Here is a 21,592-nt window from a genome sequence, read left to right on the forward strand (position 1 = left end):
GTATTTTCTGGTATATCATTTTGATAAGAAAGATTCTAGATAATAAGACTAGTATTGACACTGCACTCACAATGGCATTTGTGAAAACGTTTGTTAACATCGTTTCAAAATGAGAAATAAAGTGGTCATGCAATTGAAATGTATTATTTTTGTTGCATATGTTTAATTGTTAGTGTGATTATATAAGGTAACTTTTAAATGAAATGTTTTTTTATAAACCTCTGGTCCGAGTGTGAGATTTAAGCTCACAACCGATAAAAGGGCATAAAACTTTGTATTAACCGTTCAAACCCTTCAAATGTATTAATGTGCTCAGTGTGTGTGCGTATGCGAGTGCGTGTGTGCGTGTGTGCGTGCGTGTGTGTGATATTGATAAATAAAACTGTGATCTTGAAGTGCATATTGGTTGCAAACATTTGTAAAACTTTACTAGCATTAGTAGAGGACTCGTGCTAACACATGCTAGATTGTTTTTGCCAGTACCCATTTAATAAAATAAAATAAAATAAATCAAGAATGTTTTGATTCAAAATTTTACAGATGAGTCGATTTCGTTAAGGAAGCGCTACTTAAACAATCGAACAAAAACAACAACATCGTATTGTAGATCCTGAACATGTTGACGTTCATCACGATAAACTAATTTAAGTTTTTTTAGTAGCGTCCCTGATTTTGAAATGCACTCTTAAAAGATCAAGGTCGTGTAGAGTATATAAAAAACGAGTGCGTATTCAGGCTACGTCAGTCTTTACGGATCCATTGAATGACAAAGATGAACAAGCTGATACTTTCAGTATTTGTCGTTGTGTGCGTGGCGGTCGTCAGTGCCAAAGGTAAGCAACATTGTATTTGTGAAATAAGTTGATATGGTTAAGTGTTCATTAGACGGTTTACAACGACTAGCGTTATGATTAAAAAACTGTGTTTGTCGGCCGATCAAAAAGGGCTTAGAATTCTAATGCGTCTCGTTTTTATGGTAGAATATCCGACCAACATATGTTTAGTTCTAAGCAAATAAAATATCTTTTTTTCTAAAGATGATTTTAACAGCAACATTTTGTGTTATTTTATAATGCTCCGTTTGACTCAGTATCGCCGACGGAAAAGAGATTTTTGTGATTCTGTCTATGACGTTATCATCAAAATGTTCAATGAAAAATGCATCATTAACATGTGTTGTTATCTATTTTCTTAAATATTAGTTTTTGTCTCAAAATAGGAATTTTTTATGTCAAACATATCATAATTAAGGCGTTCGTGTTGCCATCTTAATACATCATTAATTTCAAATATTCAGTATTAAATGTACAGTGTATCATACTAGCACCAGTGTCAATTCAGTATGCAGCAGGTTTCTTTTGTAACTCAAATCCATATCAAAATTACTTCCTCGTGATGCAGTTCGCCATTTGGCTTTCCAGTCAGTATAAGCATATTTTCCTGATGGCAAAATTTGACTCTGCTAAACTACTTGAATGTTTATCAGTACGTCATTTATATTTGTTCAACAACGTTCTTTGTATTACAGATTTTAACGCGGAATATGTCCGCTACGACATCGATGATGACCAGTTGGGCCGCCTGCAGTGGCCAAAGGACTGTAAGAGACGCACCCTGGTGAACTACGCCAGGAATTGCCTTCTCAAGGTCTCAATAAGATGGAATGGCTTCCGTGTCAGGGTAACTAATCTGCAATATGGCATACATTATTAGTAGTCACCATGTTCATAAAATGTATCCTAATTCTAATAAGAAAAGACGTGTATGTTGCGTGAAATTTTAAGGTACTCAACTTTCACCAACTTGTTTCTTTTTTTTTTTGTAGGACCCATCAACTAAAAGGACAATCACAAGTATTCCGTGGATAGTCTTCAACAATCAACGGTGCCGTGACATCATCGGCGCTTTGACAACCCGCTGTGAAGGTACAACGAGCACCTACAGACCTACCACTATCACCTACAGACCTACCACTACTGATGCTTCCTACTACAACGGCGAAGAAGATTACCAGTAGACCGAGACACATAGAAGAGATGCGCAGAACACATTTGACAACAAATATATGACCACGAGTCATCAGGAAATAATTATTTAAACATTATGAAAATACGATTTATTATAAAACATTCATCCACACGGCATGATTAAATAAAGACCGTGCTCTGTGAAAAAAGGGTTTAATGCATGTGAAATCCGCACAGGCTAATCAGGAACGACACTTTCCGCTTCTATTGCGTTTTTCGTTTTAAGTTTCTTCTTAGCAACAATCTAGTTTAGGCGGAAAGTGTTGTCCCTGATAAGCCTGTGCGGACTGCAAGGCTTATCTGGCACGACACTTTACGCATGCATTAAACCCCTACAGAGCACGGTTCATATTGAGAAAGGTGTGTAATGTGTATAAGCCACTTGAACAGTCATATCATTTCTGCAGCAATCTTTGTCTAGGCGTGCATCCGTTGAAATAAAATGTCTACGTATCGGACAAACCATGTAACATTTTATAAACTTATACTAACATATAGTCTCGGTAGTATATATATATATATACTTAATCGCTCCAAGGAAGTAGAGAATTTATATTTTTTAACCAAAATTTTAAATTAATACCCTTTGCTATGATTACTTTTTTAAATAAACTGCTATCGTAATTAAATATCAGTAGCAACATTGCATTTTTGTAATCGTTGAATAATCAATTTAGTTTTACATATGTTTCTCATGGAAAACGCTGCAGATTAACCAATTGAAATATGTACTTATATGTAAAATAAGTAATACTAACTAATAAAAGCCAACTTTTAATTGATATTCGTGTCTATTTGTCCCAATACATTTTGTTAACAAAATGTGTTAGTCCCCAACTAATTTAGGCTTGGAAGTTTGATAAGCCCAATTACCACGTAACAATAAGACAGTGGAATGTGTTCTCTACTTAACCCTTTCCCACTCAGAGGCAAAGTGAAAATGGCTATGTGCAAACAGCATAAAACCAGAACAGCCTGCGAGTAACTCGCAGCCTTTTCAGGTTTTATGCAGTTTGCTTCTCATCAGTATCTAAGGGTTGGAAATGAAGCCTTTAAAACTTGAATCTAGTTAGAAAAGTCTAAACACTAAAAATACGTATCTAAAATACGTATCCGCACGTACTTATCAGGAACGACACTCTCCGCTTTAATGATATAATTCGTTTGAACAAAGCCTCTTTTTAGCAAAAATCGAGTTTTTGAGGAAAGTGTCGTCCCTAATTAGCCTGTGTGGACTTCACAGGCTAATCTGGGACGACACTTCACGCACATGCATTTAAGACCCTTTTTCACAGAGCGAGGCTCAAATATCAACTTCATTTCTTCTTGTTGAGAGGATTTTCGAGCGTGTATCATACAGTACTAATACTTGATCATAATAATGTATCTCAGCCAGGAATGGACATTGAATTGTTCATCCGAATGAACTCACAAATATACACGCAACACCTGTCTCATTGGTCATCTTTATTGTTAAATTTTATGAAGTTAAGGAACTGGTCGGTAAATGCAATTTCCAGACCTTGATTCACATAAAACATTCTTAATAAGTCTAAACATTACCTCATATCAGCTACTATCTGTCCTAAACGTATCGCGGTTCCATTTCTTGGTGCGAATAATTTATATTATATTATAGGCTTGTCATTAAGTTCAGAAAAGAAATGAGCCCCGCTCTGTGAAAATAGGGTTTAATGCATGTGCGTAAAGTGTCGTCCCAGATTAACCTGTGCAGTCCGCCGCACAGGCTAATCAGTGACGAAACTTGCGCCTAAACTTGATTTTTGCTAAGAAAAGACATTCTTTGAACGAAAAATATTTTAAAAGCGGAAATTGTCGCCCCTGATTAGCCTGTGCGGACTGCACAAGCTAATGTGGGACGACACTTTACCCACATACATTTAACCCCCTTTCAACAGAGCAAGACCCAAAGATGTCTACAATAACAAATTCAAATATGAACAATGCAAAATTTCATATGCATAAGCAGAAGATTACCCCTATTTATGATAATTTGATATGACCCAGAATAACGTCAATGATCCAAGCAAGAATGTTGAAATAAAACAAAAAGTTTCCATACGTGTCGCGGTGCTTTTTGTTTGTTTAGTTCGTTTGCATTTTGTTTGAAGCCACCACAGAAAGCAAACACGTTTGTTTGAACATCTCGTGCACAGTTAGGATCAACTGCAGTGTGGAGCTTTCCGGTCGATGCAGAAATATTTTTGTATTTCAATAGGGTCATATTAAGTTTTACCAGGGATGTTTTATCACTGGTTAAACGCACGTCCATAAACACAAAAATCATTTTAATGGAATTTTAATTAAATTATAAGTATGCAAGGTGTGTACGGTATACATTTCAAAATGTTTGTAAACCTTTGATATGACAGGCGTACCCGCTCTACCGATTTATTATATTTCATTAGTGTCGTTACATTGTGAAATATTCTGTCCGAAAATTTTGAGTCACGAAACAAAATTGGGCCGTGCTCTGTGAAAAAGGGGTTTAATGAATGTGCGTGAAGTGTCGTCATAGATAAGCCTGTGCAGTCCGCACAGGCTAATCAGGAACGACACTTTCCACCTTAACTAGAATTTTGATAAGAAAATACTTTCTTAAAAATATCGTTAAAGTGGAAAGTATCGTCCGTGATTAGCCTGTGCGGACTGCACATGCTTATCTGGGACGGCACTTTACGCACATGCATTAGCCCTTTTTTCACACAGCCCGCCCCAAATTATTTTTGCTTAAAATGTAGTTGTCCGAAAAATGTAGTGCCCTTAAACTAAGAGTTATAACGGTACGTTGGAAAACATTATCCTTAACTTTAAATTACCCTTATAGAAAGAACACGCTATTTAAACGTTAAATCAGATCTATTAATTAACCCATATATGCCTAGCGTCTCGAAAAAAGGCCTTGGCAAACAGCGTAAACCCAGATGAGACGCCGCATAATTCCTACATGAATTTCTGTAGGAAATATTCTAAATATAGAAATAAATGTACTAGACATCCCTAATTTTGGAAATAAATTGATCCAATTTAGAAGGATGGGAGAGTCCACTAGGCATAAATGGGTTAATTATCCTTGTTCTTAATGTGTATCTTTAATACATGAAGCTTACAACCTTAATACAGGACACAACTATTGAGTCTGTTTGTAAACATCAATTAACTTATGATTGTCATTAGAGATATACAATTTCTAGAACATTTGAAACGGAACAAAGCACTTGTCTTCCATTTTAGCGAATCCTTTTCAACCAGGACGTCGAGAAAGAACATACAGCCAAAAGATAACATCACAACTTATAATTACTTATATTTAATTTAATGTCGATGGGTTTTGAAGAGGACAACGAATATAGAAAAATATATTGACAAACATCGTGTCCATTAATTGGGCAGTTTCACTATTGTTTACATGTACAAACTTTGACGATAAAAATTTATAAAACTGATGTTTTAGTTTTACCGCACTTCTCAGTTTCTCTTGCAATGGCATCGACGTTTGCACAAATCAATATGCAATAACCATGTCGTAACCATGCTGCAGTTGATGTACAACACTACACTACACCACAACTGCATTTGACAAAAGTATCGTAGTTTTACTCACATACTCGAAGGCCGTTTCGAGATGACGGAAATGTACGAAATAAGCCGATTTTACACGAAGTTCATGACACATTTATATCATTAAAGGCATCGCCTTTGATTCCTCAATGACGAAATTACGACATTGTTTGACGTTTACGATAAATGCGTTCATGAAGATGAAAACGATTCTGTAACATCACTCTTACGCCATTGGCTACACGTATGTTATGGCCATTAAACTGTTGAATTTATACTAAATACCCATTTTGTGTTGTAATCATATGAATGGAATATAATGTTCTGTATTGAATCCGTGTATGAGCGATGGAAGACATATCATGCAAAAAAAATGCATCATGCTTGATTACATTCAGAAGGTTTAACTTTGCATGTTTACTACTTGGTTTTGTATGCTTCGTGTTTGAATGTAGGCGCCATTTCGCTTTTCGAATGCCTTATTGAATATCTAAGCTACTAAAGTGTAAACTTATAAACTTAAAGCCTTTAAATCGCTTTATTACATAGTCAATATTACACCTGTCAAGAGATGAGTATTATCATTTGAGCAACTTTTCTTTACTAAAAATTATATACTGATCGATAAAATATGAAAGTTTAAGAAGATAAATCCGTCATATTTTTAAAATTTCTTCGAATCGGACAATTAGAATTGCTGATTTCATCTTTAATGTAAGAATGTAAATAAAAAACGTTTTCCAAATATTTTATTAGTGGCGTTTGGGTGCAAATAAATACAAAGTCGTGATTTCGCGTAATCAATACGGTGCTGTGGTAAAATCAATCCACGCACTTTTCATGGCGATAACAGGGTTCCTAAGCTTATCGACTTATTTTAGGGCTAAGAAATAGCTGCACACACTTTGTGCAATTTTTAAGTAGACAAATCTTGTTGTGTTCTTGTTAATGTTAACAGAGTTACATTTCTTAAAAACCGTTTTCAGGTTACAATCTTGCGGAAATGGAAATACGCTTTCTACGCTTTTGAAATAAATGTTGAATTCACTGTTATAAGTTTCAAATTATAGTTTATTAATTTAAGTAAATGAGTCGCATGCATGTGCGTAAAGTGTCGTCCAAGATTAGCCTGTGCAGTCCGCACAGGCTTATAAGGGAAGACACTTTCCGCCTAAATTGGACATTTGCTAAAAAGAGACTTCATTTAAACGAAAAATTCATAAAAACGGAAAGTGTCGTCCCTGATAAGCCTGTGCAGACTCCACAGGCTAATCTGGGACGACACTTTACGCATATGCATTATGCCCATTTTTCTCAGAACACAACATAAATTATTAGCTTGACTATTAGATATCAATCTTCGCGATCAAGGGTAATCAAGTTCATGAAAAACCTTTTCTGACGAACATATTTTATCCTTATTCGTATTCATAATACTTGGCGCTTATCAGAGCGGTAATGATGTGAGCCGCGCTCTGCGAAAACTGGGCTTAATTCATGTGCCAAAAGCGTCGTTCCAGCTTAGAGTTTGCAGTCCGCACAGGCTACTCATAGACGACACTTTCCGCCTCAACTGGATTTTCGCTAAGAAAATACTTCTTTACAACTTTATAACCATTCTCCTTAGATTATTTAAACCGGAAATGACCATAGTTGCACATTCTTATAAGCAACAACAGGACAATACGCACTTACAAACATACGGTTATGTATCGAATACATCATGCAATTACACGTTATTTATTTTGTATGCGTTATACAATAATACATGACATTACAGTTCGTAACAAGATAAGTATTGATGCAAAGCATCAAAGGGCGTCGGGAATTTCAGTGTAAAAGGCACTCAATGAAGTTACATGGAACGATTTCTTTTCTACTGTAAATATTAATATATTGGCCGATTATTTTAAACAAAATAAAAAAAGATACTGGTATAACCATTATCTATGATTTTGTGTTATAACCCCCAAATAACCATTATCTATGATGTTGTGTTATAACCCCCACATAACCATTATCTATGATTTTGTGTTGTAACCCCCAACTATTTCAAAGTTCATTTTATTTACATTGGTTTCCTTTTTGTACTGGCATCCGTGTGCAGTTTTCATTAATGGAACAGAACTGTGTAGGTTTTATCTTGTAAGCGTAAATTCATATTTTTCTCAACTTCAAGGGGAGATGATTCTGAACTTATTCTTACGTTGCTCATTTACGATAGGGGTTGAGTACTCATTGATATGAAAACACTGTAAAAGTTTTAATGTGTTTACGAACCCCCCACCCTCTCATACATATATTTCATGGGCATAATTAATACAAAAATGGTTACAATAAAACAGCATATTTATTTAAACTCAAATTTCTACATCAAAACAAAAAGTTAACATAGAACACAAATAAAATAATTTGATTCTACTGGGGCTCGAACCTTGGGCCTCTCACATGTGAAGCGAGCGTGTAACCACTACACTACGGAACCGCTTGAAATATCACCTTCTAACTAAGATATTAATAAGCTATTAATAGTCGGTTTAAATGTAAACCCGGAAGTTTAAACGCTGGATAGTGAGCAGGGTTAAAGGTCCATACCAAAGGGTCCATACCACTGGCAAGATACGGGTCAGGCCTGCGGCCTTCTATTTGTGGTTTAAAAAAAAACCTGTATGAGGACTTGATAGTAATGAGACTGGGGTGCTGTGATGGTGCTCCTCATTGATAAGCGGCTGCTTCCTTTATCAAGACTCATTATTACAATTAATAATACGTGTCGCGCTTCGCGCTCTATAGCGCCTTTATTAGTAACTAGGTGGTTGCTAGGATAGTGGAATAAAGAAGGTTTTAATAAATAATGTTTACGAACCCCCCCCCCACCCTCTCACACATATATTTCATGAGCATAATAAAAACAAAAAATGGTTACAATAAAACAGCATATTTATTAACTAAAATGTCTACATCAAAACAAAAAATTAACTTAAAACACAAATAAAATAATTTGATTACCAGCCGGTTAACTTTTTATACTTGGTTGAATACACCTACCCCTTGACTCGGTTGGGCGTTTTCTATTTACCCTATATCCAAAATATATAGTTTTTAGCTCCACTGGCCAAAGGCCAGAAGAGCTTATGGGATGGCGTGGTTTCCGTCCGTCCGTGCGTTAGACTTTTTCTTGTTTACGCGATAAAGTCCACAATTTTCATCCGATTCTTTTCAAACTTGTTCAGTGTCTTTATATTAATGCGGACTCGAACCCTATTGAAAATGGGTTACATCAGAGTAAAAAGTCCAAAATTATCTCCCCTTGAATTTGAGAAAATAGTGAAATAAGGCTTGTTTACGCAATAAAGTCCACAGTTTTCATCCAATTATTTCCCAACTTGCACGGTGTCTTTATCTGAATGATGAGTCAAACCCTATTGAAAATGAGAAAGATCGGAGTTATAAGTCCAGAATCTCCCCTTGAATTTGAGAAAAATATGAAAAATCAGTTTTTTTATGTGATAAACACCATAATTGTCATCCAATTCTTGGCAAACTTGCACAGTCCCTTGACATATTGCTTTCATATTTTGCTAACTTCTTTACCAACATGACCCCAATCTATAAACAAGAGCAGACAACTGTATCAGGCATTTTGTAAGAATAATGGCCATTTTTCCATTTACAATATGCATATTACTTTAGTTACATTGCCATAACTTCTTTATTTATGATCAGATTTTATTAATACTTTGACAAAACAACACTTACCTGAATACCACAATGGATTCCACCCAAACAATACCCCACGCCCCAACCCAGAATCCCTGCCCCCCCCCCCCCCCCCCGCCCCCCCCCAAAAAAAAATAAATAAATATTTTTTGTTCCCTTTTTATTTTTGAAAGATCATCTAATAAATGACCACACACCATATTATACCCCCCTCTCACCCCCCTACCTCACCCCCAAATAATTGTTTTTTCCTTTTTTATTTTTTCAAAGATCGTCTAATAAATTATTCAATATGAACAATTTCCCCATGATGGATTATGTTATATTGTCAAGCACTCGAATAGTCGAGCGCGCTGTCCTCTGACAGCTCTTGTTTAAAAAGAGCAATATCGAAGTAATAAGTCCAGAATGACTTCCCCTTGAATATGAGAAAATTTTGAAATCCCGCTTGTTTACGCAATAAATTTCACAGTTTCATCCAATTATTTCCAAATTTGCACAGTATCTTTATATCAATGAGGACTTGAACACTATTGAATATGAGTAGTACCGGAGAAATAAGTACACAGTTTACATCTTATTCTTTCCAAACTTGCACAGTGTTTATAGCAGTAGAGCGATTCAGGCCCTCATGGGCCTCTTGTTTGTAATGGGATATACATATATTTTGACAATGAACTTAATAAACGTACTCGACTGGATTTTGTTAGTAGAAACACAATGAAAAAAGTGTCATTGAAAGCGAATTGTGCCTTTGATGTCCAATAATATATGCACGTATCTGGATAAAATGGCAAAAACGACAACAAATGGTTCAGTGACAAGAAACTTTTATTACGTTTTATGTCACTTGTAGTGTGATCAAATGCATATATTGTACAAATTTATTTAACATAACATATTTTCTACACACTGAATGAATTTCAGGAAGTTTTACCGTTCCTATCTCAAGAAATTTTACTTTGAGTATGCCTACCCCAATTCATTTTAACGCAATGAATTTATGTATAAATTTGTATATCACTTCTTTTTGGGGGTTTTCTAGTTGCTTATTAAAAGCTACAGTTATACACCATGACATGCGAAGAAATTTAGCTAACTTTGAATTAATATTGATATAATAATACATTAATAATGCAATCTTAAAGTCACCTAAAGTCAAAAGGCAACATATGAATACAGGCGCAGTTCACTACAAAATGTCAAAGTTGTCCGAATATTACGTAGCATAAAGATGTATAAGTTATCATGTTTCTTTAAACATGTAGCACAATAATATACAACTTATATTTTAATAAAAACAGCCAGATTAATGACAACTAGATGTACATAATTTAGTATCCGTATAAAGCCATTGCGTGATTTTGACTGGCCGCGTGTAATTTGAAAGCCATATTATCTCGTTCCGTCACTTTTCGTCACTGAACAACTGACCGATTTTAGGGAACACTTCAGATAAAATATATTTTTGCGTTTGTGACTTTTGGTAGTCCCTCATTGTTTTTAGCAATGAAAGTATCCCTAAAGTCAAGCTCTCCGGAACTAGAAAATATGGCTTTCAAATGACACAAGGCCAGTCCATATCCCGCAATGTTTTCAGCTGTTGGTCGCTTTAGAGTTCCTCTATGCAACAGCACGTCTAACAATCTAATGTTCTTTGCCTTTAAGGCTTTTCATGACTTAAACAAACTGAATAATGGATTGCAGTTACAGTAAAGATGTGGGCCATATTGTCAGTAATTGTACATGTTTTAAGCAAAGATCCCAGTGCTTCAACATCATCAGGAGCACTGTGGGCGTTGCATGTTGCCTGGAGAACACGTTCAGTAGATCTTCCTGTTTGTGTGACTGTCGATTTTTGAAAACCGGCAAAGAGTCAACAAAACTGCTAACACAATTACAAAACGTTTCAAAACAGTGTGTGTTCAGCAATGCACTAACCAAACCCGGAAAATCAAACCTGCGCCCATTATGAGCAACAAAAATGGCTCTGGGAAACTTTGCAAGCCACATCATACAATAATGTAGAGAAGTTTTAATTGATACACTATCAACACTTCCACCATTTACACGCATTATGCCATGATCATCAACAGAGATGCCAATCACTTTCTGAACTTCGGAAGAAATTGGCACTGTTGTCTTCACATATGTCGAGAACTTAAACCCGTCTTCAAATGCACAGCAGCTATCTGAGTAATATCAGGCATTACTGTGCCTCGAACTGAAATACAAAATTAAATTCACACAATGCTTATTTCATGAATTTTATAATTCCCCTCTAAGTTTCATCCTGACGCCTTATATGATCGTTGGTTATGAGAAAAATCAATTTTCAGCACAACAAGCACATTACATATTGACAAGTCGTTGAACTCAAATTATCGCTTGTGAAAAGAATTCACCATTTATATTAATAGCTCAGAAATTTAATATACCTATGCTCCTCCATAAGATTTATTACTAAAAGTAATGAATTTATTTTTAAAAATTGTAATATTTTGAATAGCTTTTAATATTTATAATAACAATCACAAATATTTTTAATAATGTGCCTGCCCTGGGGTTCTAACCAAAATCTTTAAAAAAAATGTAATTTTACCAAACTATGAACACAGTGCCTTTAATAAAACAATTATTATTAATATGTTTCATGTTCATCTGGAATAGAAAATAAGAAGACAGTTGATCAGAAAACATACTAAAATTTGGCACCAGAATAGTCAATAACATTGTATTAAAAGTTAGTTTTTACACTTACTCCATTTCTTTCTCATAAGCACATAAGCATCAATGGCAGCCTTGTTAGACGATGCAGTTGAAATTTTCTTGATTGCCTTCCCAGCACGAGCCTCCATCTTCTTAAGATTTCTATTTGCAATAAGCGTTATGTTTAGAGTGGTTAGGAAGTTATTTACCTTCACCGGCCTGCCCAAACTGACTTTCATTGCTGAAAAGAGAATTGAAAATGATAAGAACATGACAACAAAATAAGGCCGTAGTTACTTAATAATGACGTCACAATGTATTTTCATAGAATCCATTCGTATCATCATTACATTATTAAATAACATGAATGAGCAATCAATTAGATTTAACAACACAAACGCGAAACTAAATTTGAAAACTGAATATGACGGACACCGGAATGTTTCCTTATATATTACACGATAAACAAATATTCACTGGGAATGACACTTGGAATTTTGAGGGGTGTTGCGGCAGTTTATTTAACCGATGATAAATTTATAGCAACACCGATGATGCTATTATCACAACTCAATATTTTTGTTATCAGTATCATCAGAAATGACCGAGTTGGTTCATAATACAATTGTCAGTGGTTCGATCCCAAGTGGGGTTAACTTTTTTTAAATACTTTTTTTTCTTTCTTTAATTTCATTCTTGTTTTATACTGGAGCTTTTTAGTCCTGTTGTTTACATTTATCAATTTAAGGCATTTATATCAAACTTCAAAACATGCCGAAATCTGTGAACATGTACGTTATTAATGATGAAGGTCGAGTTTGATACTGTATGGTATTATGTTTGTGATTAAATATTGTTTTTTATTAATGTCTTTTGGTAAGCTGTTGTGATCCCAGTTAAAATTGTAAACAATTTCTAATGTTTATGTATATTTCTAACAATCTATGTACCGGTATTTGGGTTTGCCTTATTGCTGTATTTAATGAAATTTGACGTCTAGACGGTAGGGATAATTTAAACAAAAATTATCTGTTAAAAGTGCGGTGACACCCTTTTTTATTTGGTTTAATGATAACAATACGTAGATGAACATATGTGAGCAGTTTCGCAGAATTCTATTTGACCGAATTTTTTAAAATTCTATTTATGTGGTTAGAGCAGTGGTCTAATGGTAGGACGCTGTCGTAGGGATCGAGAGGTCCCAGGTTCGAATCCCGCCCTGACCGCTGTAATTTCCTTGAGCAAGAAATTTGTCCCACATCTGCTCCTCTCCACCCAGGTGTCTAAATGGGTACCTGTGAGGGAAATAAGCCAATGTGCCGTGGCTGCCTGGTGCGCCATATGTTAACGGACGACTTAGATCCCAGTGATCGGGGGGTTGATTGTGAAGTCGGCTGAATATGTATATAGAAGCAGACTATAAACCGCACCTTTAAACTTTAACCTTTTAGAATAGTAAAAATATGACGTTTTTTTGGGGGGGCGACATAAAAATTATAAAAAATATATATAATTGTGTACTCAATTTTATTGGTAGTGTGTGGTTTAATTAAATGGTATATGATGTATCTTAGCTTATATTATATCTCCATGTTGCCAATTTCATAGGTTATTAATTATTTTACTAATTCATAGATTTTTCAGTTTTATTGAAAATGTACATGTTATATAATGGTGAATAAAATCAAAACAAGGCGCCGGTGACCCTATGTTTTTTTTTTTTTTCTCATATAGTATTTGTATGTATATCTTAAATATAAATTGTGGACAAAATCTATTCGATGGAAAAAAAATCAGCAAAACTGCAGCAACACCCCTTAAGGGGTCTGAAAATGTGTAAGAAGTCCAAAGATCAATGGCAATTGTACAATGATTAAACATTGATAGAAATGGCAGGTTAAACAATTAGGACATGCATACCTGTTCCAAGCTTGGTATTTACGTCAAAGCATGGCATTCCCCTGATCTTGAGATGGTGCTGCTTTCCATAAGCAACACGTTTTACTTATCTACAGTCAGGGTTTTCACAAACAACGTACAAATAACCACTGAGGCCATTTTGGAGTTCGCCAACAATGTTATATTGTGTCAAAGGAATGGGACACAGATTACAAAACTTACCATTCTGTAATTTGGTTAGCAAAACCTCCAGCTCAACGAGTCAATCAATCTTCTTCCATTCCCCCACCCACTTCTGCTTGCTCATTTGCACGCCATTTAGCAAATGCGAATAGCTTTTACTTGAGTCATTTTCACTCAAATCGCCATCGCAGAGCTCGGTAAATGAATATTTGTTATCGAACACAACATTGTCGATCGGTGTTTGCTTCTTTTTCGATTTTGCAAATCGCTCGCTTTTATTTCGCACTTTCATTTTGCTAAGAAAATGTCAACAACCTAGACGTCATGAACACAAATATTTTATGAAACGAATTTATGTAACTTATATTTGTATTGTAAAGTTATTAAATCTCAAAGAGAAAAGCAAATTTAACTCTTAAAATAAAAAATACAAATTAATTTCGTGTATAATTTCCGGACTTTACCGTAGATATCGCTTATAGCCGAAACGCTTTCCGAATACGGCGATATCGACCGACTATTCCCGATCTCACTAGGCACCTACTGCCTTAATAAGTGACTGTAGTGTAACGGTTATCAATAAAGCAATAAACCGTGTAATCGCTGTCGTCTTGTAAAATTGAAGAAAATACGCGTTAACCAAAACTCGAACAGCAAAAGTCTGCGCTATTGTTAGTAAAAACACAAAATAACTATATTTTGATTATGATTTGTTTTTATACAAAACCAGAAAGTTTCACCGGTTCGCGTATTTGCCCAGTCTTTTATTATTGCCAAGTCCCTGTGATCAGTTATTAATTAAAAGAATTAGCTTTGCATTATTGGCAATAAATGTTGTAGTAAATGTAATAGGCACAAATGCAGTACTTATTTACACTAATTTACACAACAAATCACCACTATGCAAGATATTCTTTAAACAAAAATATATACATTGATCCGTACAATAACTTCTCCTCCCATAAGCGAAAAAAACACGTATTACATACTAGTCGCCGCACTTCAGTGCGACGCCAATCATTTGATAAGTCACTAAGAACCTGACACGTTATGAAGAGCCACATTAATCTGGGTACCGCAAAAATAATATGTTTGTATCAAAGCCACAAGAAAGAATGTGTGTATGCAAAAAAAAATTCAAAACAATACAATGTGCATAATACAATACATGCATACTATACTCAAATTCTAACGTATTGCGTTATTATTCATGATAGCGTACGAACTTTATTAGTTCCTTTTGTTTGAACCTTGTTGTTAACATATAAGTCTTGCGATGTATGTGTCATGAAGTAGCTAGCATTATAACTACCGTACTTAGAGTACAATGTTCATAAAAATGTGATTTTACTACATGTACTGTTACAATGGAATTTCGTTTAAACAATGGGATACCTTTGCCCCTTCATATTTTGAAGTAATAATTTGGTACTTCTCTTGTTATGGCAACAGCGTCTGCTCGTATCCCTCTATTGATATATTAATACTGCTTAAATCCAGACATAGTCTTATTGGTGTTCATTTGTCGAACCTTTCATCTCTGGATATGATCGTACATTTCTAGACTTGTACGTTCTTAAAATATATGGACCGTGCTCTGTGAAAAGGGGGTTTAATGCACGTGCGTAAAGTGTCGTCCAAGATTAGCCTGTGCAGTCCGCCAAAAAATTATGATCTCTTTGTTGAAAACTACGGCTATTTTGAAATTTATGTCCCCACTTTAATCATAGTCATCTTAAATTGTTCTGTTTAATGGGCTTTAACAAATAATAAACATATAAGACACATGTTCGTGCTATTTGTTTGATGACAAAAGTGACATAAAGTCAATAACATTACATGGGAGAATAACGGCATTAAGACGTCAAAATATTACCCAACACAGCACCTGACTTGACTTACTTAAAACAATAGCACTGTTGTGCTCATACAGAAATGAGTTTACAGAAAATATTATGATGCAAATGTTATTCATAAATCATTCAGGATAAAACGATTAAATCATTCATGTAAAAAACACGGTTGTTGTATATATCAAATAAATCAAAATCATAAACAGCAGGTCATTTCAACAGTAAACATCTGTTCATGTCCGTAGTATATTCTAAGTGACAAATCAATGTATCACTTGAGTTCGAAGTGTGGTCAGATATATAAACTTAGAGTTTTATTAAATCTGAAGGATCGGTGCTCGAGAGATCCGCGATGTTATCTTTAAGATCTGATCCGGACTGATTGACAACATTGATAATCGCGTTTGTGATGTGATTGTGATTTGGAACTCATTAAATATGAAGGATCTCTGATCGAGAGATGTGCGATGTTATATTAAAAACATGAGGCGGACTGACCAAAACATTGATTTTCTTCGCTCACTAAATTTGTTTGATTTTGCCACTGGATTTGAACATAAGATCAGATATGAGATAATGTATTTGTCTATTCAGCTGCAAGTTTTTTTTTAATTTAGAGTTATGGCTTATACAAGTGTTAATTTGTCTCTAAACGGCGCTGAAGGACGCTGTCCTTGGCCTTGTTATAGGTCCACATGCGTAGCTGTTAGTAGTTTCTGTATTGTCTAGGTCCAGTTGGATCGTGAGGAGAACTGGGAAGAAAGGTGACACGTCCCTTACATGGCATTTGAAATGGCATTTACTACACACACTGTTATATGTTTTGGTCACACTGATATGATTGTTCAGCATTAACACATTTTGGATGCTAGTTAATTGGAGGAATCCAGTTACGTCATAGATACGCAATAATAGTTTTAGAGAGAAAGGGAACAGAGGTTTAATAGTTTATTAACGTCTCTTCAATACACATGTTTTACAACTATGTACACATATGAGTCATTCATTATATTACAAGTGTGTTGCCACTCAGTTCAGAGGTATAAGAAACAAATCTCTATTTAAAACATAGGCAGTTAATACTTTACATATAAAGACATTAAAATTTTAACTAAAACATAAACTTGCATATCTAAACATTCACACGCACACACACATGCACACAGATGTTTAAAAATGTTACAGGACAATTGCAGTACAATTACGTTAGAGAAAAGTACTATGATAAGATTGCTTAGAAAAATAACACGTTTAATTGACAACTAAATATAACAATACAATGGCATATAGATTTAAGACATACAGCAAACACAAACATCATATTAAGTTTAAACAAATGTATATATTTTTTAAGTACGATAAACTTAAAGAATTAAAGAAACATTACCATCTGCTATATCGCTAGAGCGGAAACCGGATTATTGTTATATCAATTTTACAAATTCGTAATTAAACATGTATTTCTTAAATGCTTGACTTATGATGATTGTTTTTTTATGTTGTTGCATTTGTGTAACTATTTACTTTAAATGTATTGCTAGTTGCTGTGTGAATTTCGTACTTTTTGTTACAAACTGCTGTATTGTGTGTTCATAATAACATCCACTGCTTGGTATTTAATAGAACATAAAGCGTATATAATGTATTGTCTGGTAAATCCTTTTTGATAAGAAAGATTCCAGATAATAAGTACAGACATTGCACTCACAATGGCATTTGTTAAAACGTTTTTTTACATCGTTTCAAAATGAGAAATAAAGTGGTAATGCATTTGAAATGTATTATTTTGTTGCATATGTTTAATTGTCAGTTTGATTATATAAGGTGAATTTTTAAAACTCTGGCCCGAGTGTGAGATTTAAGCACACAACCGATGAAAGGCCCTTAAACTTTGTAATAACCGTTCAAACCCCTCATATTTATTAATGTGTGTGGTGTGTGTGCGCGTGCGTGTGCGCGTGTGCGTGTGTGTTTGTGTTTGCGCGCGTGCGTGTTCGCGTGTGTGTTTGCGGGTGTGTGTGCGTGCGTGCGTGCCTTCGGGGGTGCGTGTGTACGTGTGCGTGCGTGTGTGATATTGATAAATAAAAATGAGATCTTGAAGTGCAAATTGGTTGCAAGTCTTGCAACCATTTGTAAAACATTAGTAGAGGACTCATGCTAACACATGCTAGATTGTTTTTCTAGACTTATTATAAATGAACAACTTTGAAAGTACTCATTTAACGGAAATAAAATAAATCAATGATGTTTTGATTCAAAATCTTAAGGATGAATCGATTTCGTTTAAGGAAGCGCTACTTAAACAATCGTGCGAAAAAATAAACATCGAATTGTAGATCCTGAACATGTTGACGTTCATCACGCCAAACTAATTGGAGATTTTTGTAGTGTCCCTTATTTTGAAACGCCCTCTTTAAAGATCAAGGTCGTGTATAGTATATAAAAAACGAGTGCGCATTCAGGCTACGCCAGTCTTTACGGATCCACTGAATGACAAAGATGAATAAGCTGATGCTTTCAGTATTTGTCGTTGTGTGCGTGGCGGTCGTCAGTGCCAAAGGTAAGCAACATTGTATTTGTGAAATAAGTTGATATCTTCAAGTGTTTATTAGACGATAAACAACGACTAGCGTTATAATTAAAAAACTTTGTTTGTCGGCCGATCAAAAAGTTCTCAGAATTCTAATGCGGATAGTTTTCGTGGTAGAATATCCGACCAACATATGTTTAGTTCTAAGCAAATAAAATATCTTATATTTCTATTTAAAGATGATTTTAACAACAGTTTGTGATGTTCTTTAAAATGTTCCGTTTGACTCAGTATCGCTGATGGAAAAGAGATTTTTGTGCTTCTTTCCATGACGTCATCATCAAAATGTTTAAATGAAAAATGCATCATGCACATCTGTTGTTACCTATTTTCTTAAATATTAGTTTAAGTCTCAATAAAGGATTTTTTTATGTCAAACATGTCATAAGTAGAGGCATCCGTGTTGCCATCTAAATACATCCTTAATTTCAAATATTCAGTATTTAATGTACATTGTATCATATAAGCACCAGTGTCTATTCAGTATACAGCAGGTTGCTTTTTGTAACTCAAGTCCATATCAAAATTCTTTCCTGATGATGCAGTTCGCCATTTGGCTCCCCAGTCCGTATCAGCATCTTTTCCTGATGGCGAAATTTGCCTCTACTAAACTACTTGAATGTTTATCAGTACGTCATTTATATTTTAGTAACAACGTTCTTTGTATTACAGATTTTAACGCGGAGTATGTCCGCTACGACATCGATGATGACCAGTTGGGCCTGCGGTGGCCAGGTGACTGTGCGAGACGCACCCTGGTGAAATACGCCAGGAAATGCAATCTCAAGGTCTCAATAAGATGGAATGGCTACTGTGTCAGGGTAAATATTCTGCATATGGCATGCACTATTAGTGGTCACAATCCTAATTCTAATAGGAAAAGTAGTAAAGGTTGCGTGAAATTTTAAGGTACTCAACTTTCACCAACTTGTTTCTTTTTTTAGGACCCAGCATCTAACGTGCAAATCACGACGATTCCTTGGATAGTAAGGAACAATCAACGGTGCCGTAACATCATCAGCGCTTTGACAGCCCGCTGTGAAGGTACAACAACCACCGCCGAACCTTCCACTACTGACGCTTCTTACTACAACGGCGAGGGAGATTACCAGTAGACCGAACTACCCAGAAAAGATGCGCAGAACACATTTGACAACCAATATATGGTCACTAGTCATCTGGAAATCACTATTTAAACATTATAAAACAGACAATTTATTAGAAAACATTCATCCACACGGCATGATTAAATAAAGGCCGTGCTCTGTGAAAAAGGGGTTTAATGCATGTGCGTAAAGTGCCGTCCCAGATTAGCCTGTGCAGTCCGCACAGGCTAATCGGGACCGACACTTTCCGCTTGTATTGTATTTTTCGTTTTAAGTTTCTTCTTACCAAAAATCTAGATAAGCGGAAAGTGTTGTCCGTGATAAGCCTGTGCGGACGACAAGGCTTATCTGGCACGACACTTTACGCATGCATTAAACCCCTTTTTCACAAAGCACGGTCCATATTGAGAAAGGTGTGTAATATGTATAAGCTACTTGAACAGTCATTTCATTTCTGCAGCAATCTGTGTCTAGGCGTGCATCCGTTCAAATAAAATATCTACGTATAGGACAAACCATGTAACACTTTATAAACTAACATATAGTCTCGGTAGTATATATATACTTAATCGTTCCAAGGAAGAAGATAATTTCATTTTTAACCAAATTTTAAATTAAATACCCTTTGTTTGTTTAATTTGTAAATAAACTGCTATCTTAATTAAATATCAGTAGAAATATTGCATTTTTGTAATCGTTGAATAATCAATTTAGTTTTACAAATGTTTCTTATGGAAAACGCTGCAATTTAACCAACTGAAATATGCACTTATTTGTAAAATAAGTAATAATATTAAATAAAAGCCAAATTTTAATTGATATTCGTGTCTATTTTTCCCAATACATTTTGTTAACAAAATGTGTTCGTCCCCAACTAATTTAGGCTTGTAAGTTTGATAAGCCCAATTACCACGTAACAATAACACAGTGGAATGTGTTCCCTACTTAACCCTTTCCCACTCAGAGGCAAAGTGAAAATGGCTATGTGCAAACAGCATTAAACCAGAACAGCCTGTGAGTAACTCGCAGCCTTTTCAGGTTTTATGCAGTTTGCTTCTCATCAGTATCTAAGGTTTGGAAATGAAGCCTTAAAAACTTGAATCTAGTTAGAAAAGTCTAAACACTTAAAATACGTATCTAAAATACGTATCCGCACGTGCTTATCAGGAACGACACTCTCCGCTTTAATGATATAATTCGTTTGAACAAAGCCTCTTTTTAGCAAAAATCGAGTTTTTTAGGAAAGTGTCTTCCCTGATTAGCCTGTGCGGACTTCACAGGCTAATCTGGGAGGACACTTCAAGCGCAAGACCCTTTTTCACAGAGCGAGGCTCAAATATCAACAGCATTCCGTCTTGCTGAGAGGATTTTCGAGCGTGCATCAAACAGTACTAATACTTGATCATAATAATGTATCTCAGCCAAGAATGGACATTGAATTGTTCATCCGAATGAACTCACAAATATACACGCAACACCTGTCTCATTGGTCATCTTTATTGTTAAATTTTATGAAGTTAAGGACTGGTCGGCATATGCAATTTCCAGACCTTGATTCACATAAAACATTCTTAATAAGTTTAAACACAATCTCTTATCAGCTACTTTCTGTCCTAAACGTATCGCTGTTCCATTTCTTGGTGCGAATAATTTTTTTATAGGCTTGTCATTAAATTTAGAAAAAAAATGAGCCCCGCTCTGTGAAAATAGGGTTTAATGCATGTGCGTAAAGTGTCGTCCCAGATAAATCTCTGCAGTCCGCCGCACAGGCTAATCAGTGACGACACTGCAGTCCGCCGCATAGGCTAATCAGTGACGACACTTGCACCTAAACTGGATTTTTGCTAAAAAAATACATTATTTGAAGGAAAAATATCAAAAAAGCGGAAAGTGTCGCCCGTGATTAGCCTGTGCGGACTGCAC

At 35.2% G+C, this 21,592-nt stretch overlaps 1 protein-coding gene across 3 annotated transcripts; it reads left to right on the forward strand.

The window, feature by feature from the left end:
* Positions 1-669: 669 nt before the first annotated feature.
* On the forward strand, positions 670-20,484 carry LOC127869213 (uncharacterized). 3 transcript variants are annotated; one of them, XM_052411578.1, is made up of 3 exons: positions 670-833; positions 1,529-1,680; positions 1,826-2,805. In XM_052411578.1, the coding sequence occupies exons 1-3, from the start codon at positions 764-766 to the stop codon at positions 2,015-2,017; spliced, it is 414 nt and encodes a 137-aa protein (XP_052267538.1). In that variant the 5' UTR covers positions 670-763; the 3' UTR covers positions 2,018-2,805. The 3 variants fall into 3 exon arrangements, with proteins under 3 accessions (XP_052267538.1, XP_052267540.1, XP_052267539.1); XM_052411580.1 differs by lacking the exons at positions 1,529-1,680; positions 1,826-2,805 and adding exons at positions 19,236-19,384; positions 19,508-20,484 and having other exon boundaries at positions 676-833; XM_052411579.1 differs by lacking the exons at positions 670-833; positions 1,529-1,680; positions 1,826-2,805 and adding exons at positions 18,366-18,533; positions 19,236-19,384; positions 19,508-20,484.
* Positions 20,485-21,592: the final 1,108 nt, after the last annotated feature.

The sequence above is a fragment of the Dreissena polymorpha genome, chromosome 2 (assembly GCF_020536995.1).
Source record: "Dreissena polymorpha isolate Duluth1 chromosome 2, UMN_Dpol_1.0, whole genome shotgun sequence".
NCBI classification, from domain to species: Eukaryota; Metazoa; Mollusca; class Bivalvia; order Myida; family Dreissenidae; genus Dreissena; species Dreissena polymorpha.

Bases quoted from the DNA above. Each gene is read 5' to 3' on its own strand.
- LOC127869213 (XM_052411578.1), top strand. From the start codon at position 764: ATGACAAAGATGAACAAGCTGATACTTTCAGTATTTGTCGTTGTGTGC. The intron at 834-1,528 runs GTAAGCAACATT...TTTGTATTACAG, and splicing joins GGCGGTCGTCAGTGCCAAAG to ATTTTAACGCGGAATATGTC. The intron at 1,681-1,825 runs GTAACTAATCTG...TTTTTTTTGTAG, and splicing joins GGAATGGCTTCCGTGTCAGG to GACCCATCAACTAAAAGGAC.